Source organism: Mya arenaria, chromosome 11 (genome assembly GCF_026914265.1).
Source record: "Mya arenaria isolate MELC-2E11 chromosome 11, ASM2691426v1".
In the NCBI taxonomy this organism is placed as follows: domain Eukaryota; kingdom Metazoa; phylum Mollusca; class Bivalvia; order Myida; family Myidae; genus Mya; species Mya arenaria.
The window spans coordinates 18,062,055-18,076,624 of NC_069132.1; the positions used below are offsets into that span (position 1 = coordinate 18,062,055).

Sequence of the window (14,570 nt, forward strand, 5' to 3'; positions counted from 1 at the left end):
TCAAGTTCAGTTTTTCCTTGAAAAAGTAATTGTTCGTTAATACAGATTACTAGTATAAACATTAGAATGGCAAGTGATGTAAACACTATGGAATATTACTTTTATACCTTGTAGTGTCCTTATGGGTCGAATAACCAGTTCCAGACTAACTTAAAATTTCGTTTTGAAAGTCCTTAGACAGACTTACGAAATAATAGCAAAATTGTATTTCCAATTCTGTAAGATGTCATTATTTTGTCAAACTACATGAGAATATTGAAATACATCTTATTATCAAAAATGTAAAACATGAATGTTATTAATTCGTTAATCTCGAATCGAAGCTACCATTATAGTTGTGCATGTCTACATATTATTTGATGCGCATGGGCAATTTTGTCTAAATGTATTTGGAAATAAACTGTAAACTGTAGAACTGTATGATTCAGCATACGCAAAACGAAGATGGACAACCCTGGAAATGTCCACCCTCTACCGGCGATCCTATCAAATGTATGACTTACTATCTATCGCCTATGGACATTTTTTGGTTAAGATTGGCTTAATCTTACACCATATTTCATTCTCTACGACATGTCTTACATGACCCGTGGGAACAGCCGCGGTGAAGGTTACTTCAATAAACGTCATTTCGTTTCATATTTCTTGACGTGTAGAAGTTCATTTTACATAAAACATTAAATTTTATTTCATGTAAAAAACACACACTTTTTTTTTCGGGGTGTGAGTGTTCACTTTCCTTGATAAAAATATCGATTTAGTCTGATTGGTAACGATTTGTAACGTCATCGGTTTTTGACCATAGCAGAACCAATCCAGTAGTTTAATGAATGAAGCCGGCTTGACGAGCTCGGCTTTCATTGAATGGAAATCGAGCTATCCACCAGACGTATTATTGACGAGTTCATTTGGGATTCAGTTTGCACTGTGAATAGTTCTGTTTTAAACGGCAGGATTAATTGTATTATGTTGACTTAGTGTAGTGTTTTGTGTATGTTATAGAGTCTTATAAAGTGCCCTGATGTGGGAGTGATATACCTGTACCGGACGGAAAGTAAGTTCATAAATACAGTGTCCATATTAATATGATAAGCCTAAGCCTGGTGTGTTTACTTGTATGGAGCCGACAGTTTTGACAGTGTACGTGACGATGTTTGTTATTGAAAATACAATTATAGAGATTTCAGGCAGTATAAAAACACTTTGAATTGATCTACATTATCAAGACGGATAATTCCCACCCACTCGAGATATTAAATGTATTATATTGAAATTGACCGTTGATCGCTCCATGTACTTTTACTTACATAAGATTTTCAACGCTGTAGTGGCGTGCCCTGATTACTGTTAAAGTAATCCCGTAATCTGATTAAAATGTTGAAATTCTTTATAATAACATTATAGGGATTAACATTGTATTGTAACCCCACCCCCGGTCCGATCAGTTGTACACTTCGTCTGATCCCAGTCTGTTGCTAGATGTTCAGCTGGGGTGTTTCTTCTGGCGGGCTTAATGTTTACAATAATAGTTGAATACTATTGCTCAATGTGGACATCTCTGTCGAGGGGTGAATGCGAAAAGGTTCTAAGTGACATTAAATAAAGAAGCAGATAGAACCTTTTCGCTTTCACCCCTCGATGTGACCATACTTCAACTCACAGTAAGTAGTTTTAACGAATAAATATCAAAAACGATTAAAATATTATATGATATTCTGAGTTTTTATTGTTGGTAAACAGAAAGGTTAGGGTTAGCTCTAACACTAACAAAATATTTACGTAAGACTTTATATAAAATATATATAAATCAGTACTTGAGTTTAACTACGACCCTAAACTTTGGTAGGAGGTCTTGCTAATCCGCTTATAGGTTCATTACTGGTCTTTGAACACGAACGCGTCACATGGGACAATGTACGATGTCTGCCCTCCATATATGGGCACCATTCAAGGGCGTCCGTAGTTTTCCCAGGCTTTAAAGGGTATCGTCGGCCAAAGTTTGCCCCCTCTTGCACTCTTGTTCGGAACATTGACAGCATGTCTGACGTCACGTCTGACATACCTACCACTGGCATTTAATATTTTATAACTCACGCCATGATGTATTATTATACAAAATATGTCGGTTTTTTGTCTTCTGTTTTCAAAAGAGATCATTAATGCTCAATTAAATCTAAATCTGCGTGAGAAAAATCGCTTAAAGGTTCTCAGAACTTGCCCTTTAAATAATTTATGTTCGTTTCGTTGCGGAAAATCCCTCGTTTTTACGAGCAATAACGTTTGATAGGTAATACTCGTATAGCCTGACATACATCCAGGGCTGTAGAATGTATTGGGTCAGTCGAATTGATCCTGATACATTCTTTATTTGGTACACCAATGAAACTGTCGGCTTTATTACCAATCAGTAGATAATAATTGCTTTATTTTATTGCAGCCTCACGTGTCATACGGTATGGAATAGAGACTAATTCTTGGCAATGGTAGTTGTGGGATTTGGAAGTTTTGTTTCAGACGAGAAATTAATGGTCAAGGCCATTATGATAATGCACTGGTGTTATGAAAGTGGGCTATAACGATACACATCTTCCAATGTACAACAGCCTACAGTTATAATAAGTAGAACATGAGAGAGTATAGGAGTAATCACAGTAATATTCATATCAGAGGATTTATTTATTGCGTTTACAATGCATCTAACAAGATTCAGGTACTTCCGGGTAAGACTTTAGCTATATATATATATATATATATATATATATATATATATATATATATATATATATATATATATATATATATATATATATATATATATATATATATATATATATATATATATATAACTGTTAGAGAGTGTTAAATGTATTTTGATATACAGATATTGGATGCTTTCTATAACAAAGAAAATTGTTTTATATTTTCAGGAAAAAACTCTGTTGAATAGCACCTCTCCACGACAAGAGACTCATTAGTGCTGAAAGGCACCTCTCTCCACGACAAGAGACTCGTTAGTACTGAAAGACACCTCTCCACGACAAGAGACTCGTGACTGCTGAAAAGCACCTCTCTCCACGACAAGAGACTCGTTAGTACTGAAAGACACCTCTCCACGACAAGAGACTCGTGACTGCTGAAAAGCACCTCTCCACGACAAGAGACTCATTAGTGCTGAAAGGAAGGCACCTCTCCTCGTAAGTGCTGAAAGGCACCTCTCTCCACGACAAGAGACTCGTTAGTGCTGAAAGGCACCTCTCCACGACAAGAGACTCCTTAGTGCTAAAGGCACCTCTCCACGACAAGAGACTCGTTAGTGCTGAAAGGCACCTCTCTCCACGACAAGAGACTCGTTAGTGCTGAAAGGCACCTCTCCACGACAAGAGACTCGTTAGTGCTGAAAGGCACCTCTCCACGACAAGAGACTCGTTAGTGCTGAAAGGCACCTCTCCACGACAAGACACTCGTTAGTGCTAAAAGGCACCTCTCCGCGACAAGAGACTCGTTAGTACTGAAAGGCACCTCTCCACGACAAGAGACTCGTTAGTACTGAAAGGCACCTCTCCGCGACAAGAGACTCGTTAGTGCTAAAAGGCACCCCTCCACGACAAGAGACTCGTTAGTGCTAAAGGCACCTCTCCACGACAAGAGACTCGTTAGTACTGAAAGGCACCTCTCCACGACAAGAGACTCGTTAGTGCTAAAAGGCACCTCTCCACGACAAGAGACTCGTTAGTACTGAAAGGCACCTCTCCACGACAAGAGACTCGTTAGTGCTGAAAGGCACCTCTCCACGACAAGGAACGCCAGTCCCCCACGTCGTGTTCCGTAAGATGGAAAACGTTAAATACACTTAATAGTAAACGGACGGATCTAGAGCTTAAACATCGGACTGATTTCAAACTGTTTGACATGTTTCATAGGGGCATTGCAACATGCCCCCGGTGTACATAGGCGCTGACCTCGCGGGGGCGACCTTGACCCACCACCAGACCATGGAAGAGTCGTTGTTTCCGCCAATATCGCGAAAGAGTGCCATTTCAATCGGAAGTGAAACGGACCCTAGTGATTTTTGTAACTCTTCTCCACATGAACGGAAGGTACTGACAACACGAGGAAGCGTTCCCGCCCTATCGTTGTCCAGTAGCCCCGTGAAGTTTCCGACCATCGACCGCGCCAATTCAACGAGTATTGCGAGTCTTCCTGGCTCTCGTGCCATGCGGCACCGGAACATGACACGCGAGCTGCGGTCCTCCTACTGCCGCTCGCCTAGCTGTCCCTCTCATCTGGACATGAACCGCACTAATGTTGAGTTTAACAGCTACAACAAGCGTCACTCGAATACAGACCAGGAGAGCTCAGATGTCGGATCTACGGATGTCGAGGAAAAGGTCTCCAAACTCCCAAGTATATTCTCGTCCAAGAACCCATCAGATAGGTATGAAAGAGATGAAAGCCCGCGGCGGGACAAGAATAGAGACAAATTGAACGCACTGTCACTGCGTCGTAGTGAATCTCTTTTACACGCATTTCACAGTAATTCGGACAGTAAGGCACAGCTGTCTAGCAGAGACGCAGATCAAAGACAGTCGCAAACGGCCGCCCTTCTCTTACCGTTAAGGACAAATCCTACGGTGAATAACAAAAAGAAAAAGAAACGGCGAACAAGAAGAACGTCAGATTCAGAGAGTGAGCCTCGGGAAAATACACCACGGAATCACCCGGAAACTTCTCGGAAGGATCCGGACACCTCATTGAATATTCCGGACTCTTCACGGAATTTGCCGGATACTTCACGGAAATACGCGGATGTGCACAAACAATCTTCAAAACAAAGCTGTGATACTGATGACGCATTAAATGCAATTACTCGTGAAAATGACTTGTATGATGAAGAAATGGACGCGACACCGAGAGCAATTGAGATAAGCCCATCTCGGAAAGTTAAGCAGTGGATTAATAACAATCAAAAGGAGGGCCATATTAAGGCGTAAATGTATTTAACAATGAATTCCGATGTTTTGTCAACTTCCTGTAACTCTTTTAGGAAATTGAAGACAGATTAATTTATTTTGCAATATTTGTCCAAGCGGACCTAGTCACAACGGACACAACTGGAAACATACCAGATGTTCATTTAGTAGCTAGCAATATACTTGGTGTCAATTATGTGTGCCAAGATGTACACAAACTTGAACCTCTTCGTAATTCATCTCAAGTGTCTTAGAAAAGAGAAACTGACTTGCTAAAAGACGGTACGGGTGCATTTACCAATTCAATGGACACTGGAATTATCTGGGAAACTTGTTGTGTGTGGTAAGGACCGTTGAAAAGAGAAACAGGCGATCTTTGTCAGCAGACGTCTACATGAAACTACAAGTGAATAGTTTATAAAACTATCCGTTTGAGGAAGGTCTTTACGGGCGATATTTGGTGCTAAAGAGGATCAACATCATGTCGATGATACAAGCTAAGCTCGAACTGTCTAGCAGATCATTGGTTTATTTGTAAATGTTGACATTGTTATCCTTTATTGTTTACATATGGATATGAACATGTTTACAGTTTTCCGTCCATATAACAAAATTATATGCGGTGGTTAGGTTCTGCAGTTTTGATCATTTCATTAATATGTTCTTATCTCCACTTAATTACATTCAGTTTCGGGTATTACGTCAGAAGTGTTTTAGTGGGGAGATATTTGTGAAATCCATATCTTAACAAATTAATTACGCTGATATCAGATTTCAGAGAACTGAAGATAATATAGCTGTCTTCGATTGCCGTATTGATTTACAAATTAAACGTTACATTGCTAGATTGGTGTAAGGATCTAGAGTGTATTACTGTAAGACAACTCTCACGGTGATTAAAGACCGTTTCTATATTAAAAAATGCAGAAAACTTCGCATAAAAGTATATGCACATTTTGTGTGCCATATGTAACATTTGACAACAGTTTAGCGAATAACAGTACATGTAAGTGAATGAAAACTAGGTATGTACTCTCTATATTCGATGCATTTAAAACTCCAACCCTTTATCTCATCATACTTGATGTCTATATATTATTGAAGGTAAAACCACGACCAATAACAAAAAAATACTGTAGCTAGATATCAAGATTGAGACGTTTTCATTGAGTTTGAAATATTAAAGTGAGTTCAAGAGAGTGAAATGCATAATAGAGCCCGCCCGTAAATCCTGCATTAAGAAGAGACATGACGAGCATGTTCTCTTCCAAACTTGATCAAAATAACGAAAGTTAAAAGGAGAACGCGCATTTGAAAATGCCCAAAATCGGTTTGGACCAACGAGTAAAAAAATCCACTTTAAGAACTAAGAAAAAACAACAATCGTAATGCTTTACAACTAAAATCTATCACAGAACAGTTTGTGAAATTCAGAAAATAATAACTTTCCTTTAACGACAAGTTTGAGTTCGATTTACGATGAAATTTTGCCGAAGTTATATCATTGTTCGGCAAAAGATTTACTTAGCTTGTAATGTTTTGCCTCCTCGGAATCCAGCTTATCTGATCTTCTCGTTAATGGTAAGGTGCCAGGATATCATTTAAAACGATCTTTACAAAGAATTTTGTATTTCATCTTTTAAATCTGTATATTGCACAATGTTTGCGTTCTGAAAGTAAACCACTAGGATGTATATCTTGTTCAACAAGTCTCTGTGTGGAAGGAATTGTATTTAAAAATGCTATATTTTTTCCGAAACAAAAACCTTGAATAGTATTGCAAGTTGATAAAAGTAAGATGGTATTGAGTGACGATACTCTGTTTTAACTTTACCGATCGGCGTTTAGTTCTAGTGCATTTAATTTAAAGTTTTAAATTATATTAAACTTTAAAGAACCATTTTGTTCATGTTCTCGTATATTTTACTTACTATTATAACGATACCTCATGTACGCACTTATGTCGGGTTTCCAACGATATCAAAAGTTTGTATTTCTATTATATAATCAAATGTACTTGAATTTCTATAGGTCAGCCTGTGATACCACTACTGACCTACTTGTGAGTTTAAGTTTGCACCTTTCGATTGTTTTAGGCAGTGTGTTTTTGGAACGAGTCCATAGAGAATACGATTATATTCTCCTACTTACAACAGTATTAGAAGTTGTTAATTTGTGTTCCATTATGCTTGTTTCAAAACCCATTCTGTCTTATGAAGGGTTGTATATAAACATATATCTGTCATGGTACTATTTCTTAAATATATGTATATGTTTATATATATATATATATATATATATATATATATATATATATATATATATATATATATATATATATATGTATAGATGCATGCTAGTTGATATTCACAAAATGCACTTGAACAATCATTTCCAGTTATACTTTTTGAAGTATTAATTGTTAGGTTATTAATCTTTATATATAATCTGTTATACATTTTCAGGGTCCAACGTCAAACGTCTTTATTTATATGGAGTTACGATTGCTTTACGCTGTGCACTCGAATTAATTTGTCTTATTTGATAAGTGTACATGTATTTGTTTATTTCGTTCACTGTATTTGAAAGCAGAACAGGACATCAACCAAAAACAGTGGCTGATTATTTTAGCCAAATTTTCTACAACTATAAATTAACCTCTGCGTATAAAAATTGTTCAATATTATACATACCCATTTTATATGTTCTTGTTTTCGGCACACTGTTCAAAGGTAAAATGGAAATGAATGTTTGATGTCTACAGTAACTGTCTGCAATATTTCTTCCGACCTGTGATATGCATGTTCGTGTATTGTTCAAATAAAGAAAATAAATAAAATGTAAATTGTTATAATTTCACATCTGTAGCATTTGGTTGTCTAATTAATCTTATAATAACCTTTTAGTTTCACCTATAACAGTGATGTAGGTATATAACAAGAAAGGCCGGGAAATACCAGACCTGGCACAGAGTCACGGTTGAACATTCAATGGGTTATTCAAAATAACAAATTACATGTATATTTATCAGCCGCCTTCCTGTTTCAGACACGTAGTTCTCTAAAGTCGTTGATGTAAAAATGATGCCGTACTCACAGGGTCAAATGTTTAAACAAAACTAAGAAGATGCATAAAAAATAAACATTCTGAGCAAATCGTTTTAGACCACGTATAATCCCCCCCCCCCCAAAAAAAAGGGACATGCTCACTTAGCCCAAGGGGAATAATCCACTGTTAATTCCTGGCCTGTAACGCTAAAATTATCTATCCCAGTGGTAATCTTAAAGATACATTCTAGTCACGTAAGATTTTGCCTTTTATGGCTGTTTAAAAAAATACAAACTACATGGATAAGCCCTGTAGGTTGCGTCACAAGTTATGGTAAACGGAAAAGGCTGCGACCCAACACACACTGAACAAACAATCATCACAGACACACCATACATGCATAACAATAGTGGTATCGCTAAAGCTTGGGGTTACCGCTCTGAAACGATGTGAAACACAAGTTAAATGGGGCGGGGGTTTAAACGGCTCGCAACCAGTGATCCAGGGGGAGTTATTCGAACGATATAACGCTACAAACGCCACGCATTGTTACTTCCCTTACAGTACACTAATCAATGCCACCATGAAAACCACGTAGCATGTATAAATAGATATACGTATATTTGTTTTAAATCCTCTTATGCAAAGTTCCATCATACATTTAGAACACTAAATATTTTTTTAAAAAGTTAACAATATCAAATTGGAAAAATAATCTTATTAATATGTAGCGTGGGTGTGCCAAGACAAAACCACTCAACTTCGGAGTTCGAATATTTATTTATACGTTGTCGAATGAAACCTAAAACATATAATAAAACATATAAAAGTATATGCTAACATAATCATATTATTAATAACACCAAATACAAAGACAATGGACAGTGATCGGTAAATATATCGAGGGAGACTTCGCGGTTAAATACATAAAACATTCTAAGAACTATGAGCAATAAACTTACCAGGCACGTCTAAATAATAATTAAATATGAATGAATATTTCAGCTCAAAGATAAGAGCGAATAGTAAATAAGTTATAATATAGTAACAACTGTTACAATTGAAATCTTGACTTGCGTCGACGATGATTCAGAACGGAATGATTTATGTGTATATATAAATAAGGGCGTGTGCAATGAAGCGGGAAAAAGGGGAAAAGCCATTATGAACCAATCAATCACTCTATAAATTTAGACAAACTCGCATAACCAGTATTCACGCTCTGACGCACTCGGACATAGACGGACATTGACGGACATAGACGGACAGTAACGCACAGAGGACAATAACCACTTAGCACAACACTAAACACGACGATACACAAACAATACAAAACAATATACGATATAGAACCATACCAAACACACAAACTGATAAAATACTGAAATATGCACCTTGCTACATACTCCCCCTCCTGGTTGGAATGTACCCTACATTCAGGAAACATACCTTCCGGGTTAAGAGAGTAAATAACTTTATCTCAAGGAAATGAATTATGATAGATATCAATATTAAATGTCAACGATAGTGTATTCAAATAATATTACGAGAAGAATAAAATCTCATAATGTATAGCAAAGGCTTAAGTACTGTATATAAAACATGAGACAAAGGATGTGGCAAATACAATAGAGTATATCTCAAACAGATACAACTGTTAATACATATATGTCACAAAGGGCAGCAGTCGCTTCGCAATGAAAATGCCTGTAACGCAATATGAATATTATAATGGGTAAAACCATAGTACACTGCGCTATAATAATAAAACTACTAATATTGTTGTGAAAACTACCTGAAATGCTATAATGAGAGCAATACAACTCATACATAAGCCTACTCAATCTACTTAGTCTCAAACAAAGAATTCAGCTGTTTGCTGATAAGCCCACTCGCCATACCTATCAGGTGGACGTTTAGTACGTCGCGGCCTGGGTACGGGTATGGGAGTAACAGGACTCGGACTAAGTCTAGAAATAACTGGATCAGGAGTACGTAAGGACGGGACAGGACTGGGCGTAGGTAGAGCGTCAATATGAGGGGTTTGGACAGGAGTGGACGGGGCTAAAGAATTGACGCGTGTGGGCGGTTGAGAAGAACTGAAACGACGGAGACCTCGACGCTGAAGGATGATATAGACAGCGGAGGAACTTGACTCATCCGAGCTAGTGTCGCCATCATACTCATTGTCAAAAGGGGCTGCTCTGGTCCTCGGTCTGGCTTTTGGGACAGGTTGAGGTGCAGGTGACTCCTCGTCAGTGGGAATTGACTGAAAAGGGAGAAGCATGTTCCGGTGTAATGTTCTTACAGGTCCGTTGCCGGACTCCAGGCGAACCTTGTACACCGGCTGACCATCGTACGGAACGTCTACGATAACGTAGGGGCTACGTTCCCATCGGATGGCGAGCTTCTGCCTTCCCTGGAGGTTGACATTCCTGACCAAAACGATATCACCAACGACAAGCTTATTCTCGTGAACACGACGGTCATAGTGGGCCTTGTTCTGGCTGGCTCGCTTTTGTGCGGCCTCTCTGGCAACCTTGTATGCATAGTGCATACGTTTCTGTAACCTTGCGGCGTAGCTGGAATAATTAGAGTCAGCAAGGTTACCCGGGCTGGTGCCCATAAAAGCGTCAACAGACAAACGGGGGTGCCAGCCGAACATCAGGAAATGTGGGGAGAAACCTGTAGAAGAACTTTTAGTTGCGTTGTAAGCTTGAACAAGGGCTGGAAGGTAATCTTTCCAGTTGGCTTTAAGATCATCGTTAAGCGTGCCAAGCATACGTAAAAGAGTGCGGTTGAAACGTTCCGCAGAAGGATTACCCATAGGGTGAAAAGGTGTAGTGCGCGTTTTGCGGACATTCGCAATAGTACATAACTCCTTAATAACCTTGGACTCAAAATTACGCCCTTGATCAGAATGCAATTGCTCGGGAAAACTGTAATGCACAATAAAGTGCTCATATAGGGCCTTGGCGGTGGTTGTCGCCTTTTGGTTGCGACACGGAATCGCCTTAGCATAACGAGTGAAGTGGTCCGTTATGACAAGGACATCCTCGTACCCACCCTTGGACCTCTCGAGCTTCAAGAAATCCATGCATACAAGCTGCATCGGTCGTGTGGTGTTGATGGGTACGAGTTCTGCGCGCGGTACCACAGGCGTCTTCCTACAGACACAAGATAGACAGGAAGAAACATGATCCTTAATAAAGGATTCCATACCAGGCCAAAAGAAGCGTTGGCGGGCGAGCCATAGAGTCTTGTCGCCGCCAGGATGACCGACATCATGGTGGATACCACGAAAAGCAACAGATCTGTAAGCAGCAGGAACAACTAACTGACGGACCTGCTCACCATCCACGGTAGCGGTTCTGTAAAGTATACCATTATCAAGAGAAAGAGATGAAAGATCACGGAGTAGACAACGGACTTCTCGAGACAACTCCTCCCCCCTCGGCCGAGAACCGGACCGCAGGATGGAAACAACTCTGGAAACATCAGCATCCTTGGCCTGCTCCTGCACCCAATCGACAGGATTAACTGGGACAGTATCTGAAAAAATATCATCTCCAAGGACTGCGTCACTATCGCAAGAAAGACACTCAACAGCAGCAAAAGAAGTAGTAGCTGCCAGACAAATAGCTTTGACAGCTTCAGAAAACATCTGTGGCTTACGACTCAAACCATCACAGTCATTATTAGATTTGCCGGACCTGTAAACAATATCGAAGTTGTACGCAGACAAGGCCGCCACCCAGCGGTGACCTGTCGCGTCAAGCTTAGCAGACGCCAAAACATAGGTCAATGGATTGTTGTCCGTGAAAACAGTGAAGGTGTTACCGAACAAGTAGTCGTGGAACTTGTCGGTGACAGCCCATTTGAGCGCGAGGAATTCTAGCTTATGAGCGGGGTAATTCCGCTCACCTGCCCGAAGACCTCGGCTCGCATAAGCGATCACCTTCTCCTCGCCATCCTGCTCCTGTAAAAGAACTGCGCCTAAACCGGTCCCACACGCATCTGTATGGACGATGAAGGGTTTACTGAAGTCAGCGAAAGCTAGGACGGGACAGGTAAGTTTAGTCTTTAAAAGATCAAAAGAATGTTGCTGGGCGTCGGACCAGGACCACGGGGCTGGGGAATTTCTTTTAGATTTCCTAGACTTCTTAGAGGACTTGGTGGAACCGTGCCCTTCGAGGAGTTGGTTAAGGGGATGGGCTATCTTAGAGTAACCCTGTATAAACCTACGGTAGAAACCAGCAGTCCCTAAAAAACTACGCAACTCCTGGACATTCTTAGGGACGGGCCAATCAGAAATTGCAGATGTCTTGTCCGGGTCAGTGGAAATACCATTGGCCGAGATAACATGGCCAAGGTAGGTAACTGACGACTTAAAGAACTCGCATTTTGAGCCTTTTAGTTTAAGACCATGAGAATGGAGACGTTGAAAAACAGATTCGAGACGGGACAAATGTTCTTCAAAAGAGTCAGAGAAAATAAGGATATCGTCAATGAAAACAAGACATTCTCTGAGGTTTAAATCGCCCATACATTTCTCCATAAGACGCTGAAATGTAGCGCCACTATTCGTCAGACCGAAAGGCATTCGGTTGCACTCAAAGAAGCCAAGATTGCCTACAGAAAATGCGGTCTTGTGCTTGTCTTCTTCTTCCATTTCGACTTGCCAGTAACCTGAGCGTAAGTCTAGTTTGGAGAAGAACTTGGAACCTACCAAAGTGTCGACGGTATCATCGAACCTTGGCAGCATATAGGCGTCCTTACGTGTCCTGGAATTCAACATACGGCAATCCAGACAAAAACGCAATGAGCCGTCTTTCTTTCGCACAAGAACTACATTAGAGGAGTACGGGCTATCACTTTCGCGAATCGCACCGCAGTCAAGCATATCTTTAAGATGCTGTCGTACCTCCTCATACATTCCTGGTGGAATCTTGCGGTATGGTTGCTTAAAGGGCGTGTCATTGGTAAGAACTATCTTATGTTTGACGATATTGGAACAGCCAAGATCAGTAGGGCCGGTAGAAAAGATATGACGCCAATTACCAAGTATTTGGCGAACCCGCAGAATCTGATCTGGTGACAAGTTATCAATGTCGATTTTGACACCAAGATCGTCAACTGGGTCAAGACTAGAAGAAGAGGAAGAAGGAAGTGAAGAAGCAAGATTATCAACGACCTTGACCTCGTCTACAACACATATGTCTGACTTTGGCCGGATAAAGACGGGTTTGGCAGTCATGTTGCACAACCTAACAGGGACCTTGACATAATTACCATGGTGAGGGGCCTTCAAAACATGGGGTCTAACAAGGTATGGGCTATCAGGAGAAATGTTCTCAGTAACAATCTTCTGAACATCATGGTTAAGACCTCTGGCAATTCCGTTAAGGGTAACAGACTCATAAGGACCAAGTTCTACGGTATGCTCATTAGTAGACTTTACTGTAATAGGTTCACAGACTAGGGCATCAAAGGCTGATTGCCAAGAATCAGGCAATGGACGGGCGGGTGCAGCAGACGCTGACTTACAACGTCTAATGATATTGGTGCCCACAATCACCGGATGACTGCCAGTGTCGGGAACTACAAGTACTGGAACATCAAGTTCAAAATTCAAATCAGGAACAGCCAGAGTGATTTCAATATACCCAAAAATGGCAAGTTTGTTACCATTGGCAACAGTAACATTTATGTCGATATTCAAATTAGACAATTCCTTCAAAGGAGGCTTACTAGGCAAAGACCTAAAGAACGTATCACTAATAGTAGTGACCATGGAACCACTGTCTATCAGACCTATAGTAGGAACTGAATCAACGACAACATTGGATGTATTGGACGCACCAACAATATCAGAAACACTAACAGACTGGCCGAAAACGGCGCCAACCCCTGGGTGGCCACTGGCAGGGGCGGCTAAAAGTTTGGGTGACTAGGGGACTGACCAAAAGAAGAATGGCGACCACCACCTCTACCACGGCGAGAACCACGGTTACCACCAGAGTATACATTGGGTGTCGGAGGGCCGTAACCATGCCGTCTGGGAGGTGCCGCCTGGGAAGGGGAAAACAAAGGAGGAATGTATTGGGGTGGGGGTACACTAACATCAGGCGAAAGTGTGAGAGTGTCTAGGCGCTGTAAAATAGTGGAAAACTTTTTATCAACACCAGACTGGACAGAAGATATCCGGGAATTGAGCCGTTGCTCTAAGTCAGAAAGCTTCTTATCAAAGTTGGGGTGCTGAGAACTGGGGGGCATAGATTGCTGTTGGCTAGAAGCATGGGGGGATTTGGACTTTGGTAAAGAAAGGGACAGCTCTTTATCAACCTGCCGGACATCCCGGAGAAACGCGTCATAATCTGCTGCTGCGTCTAACTTGTGGCGTGTTTTAAATCCTCTTATGCAAAGTTCCATCATACATTTAGAACACTAAATATTTTTTTAAAAAGTTAACAATATCAAATTGGAAAAATAATCTTATTAATATTTATGCAAAAAGCTACAGAAACAAGCTCAGTAGCAAAACGTTTAAAC

General features: G+C 40.3%; 1 protein-coding gene across 2 annotated transcripts in view; it reads left to right on the top strand.

Annotated features, from left to right (window-relative positions):
- Positions 1 to 7,215, top strand: part of LOC128207637 (uncharacterized) — a 39,553-nt gene extending 32,338 nt beyond the window's left edge. The window contains exons 1-2 of one of the 2 annotated variants that reach the window (XM_052910679.1): positions 897 to 1,054; positions 2,928 to 7,215. In XM_052910679.1, coding sequence (XP_052766639.1) covers positions 3,933 to 4,991 — 1,059 coding nt within the window. In that variant the 5' untranslated portion in view covers positions 897 to 1,054; positions 2,928 to 3,932 and the 3' untranslated portion in view covers positions 4,992 to 7,215. Of the gene's footprint in view, positions 1 to 896; positions 1,055 to 2,927 lie in introns of those variants that run through there. The other variant, XM_052910680.1, reaches the window with a different exon arrangement.
- Positions 7,216 to 14,570: the final 7,355 nt, after the last annotated feature.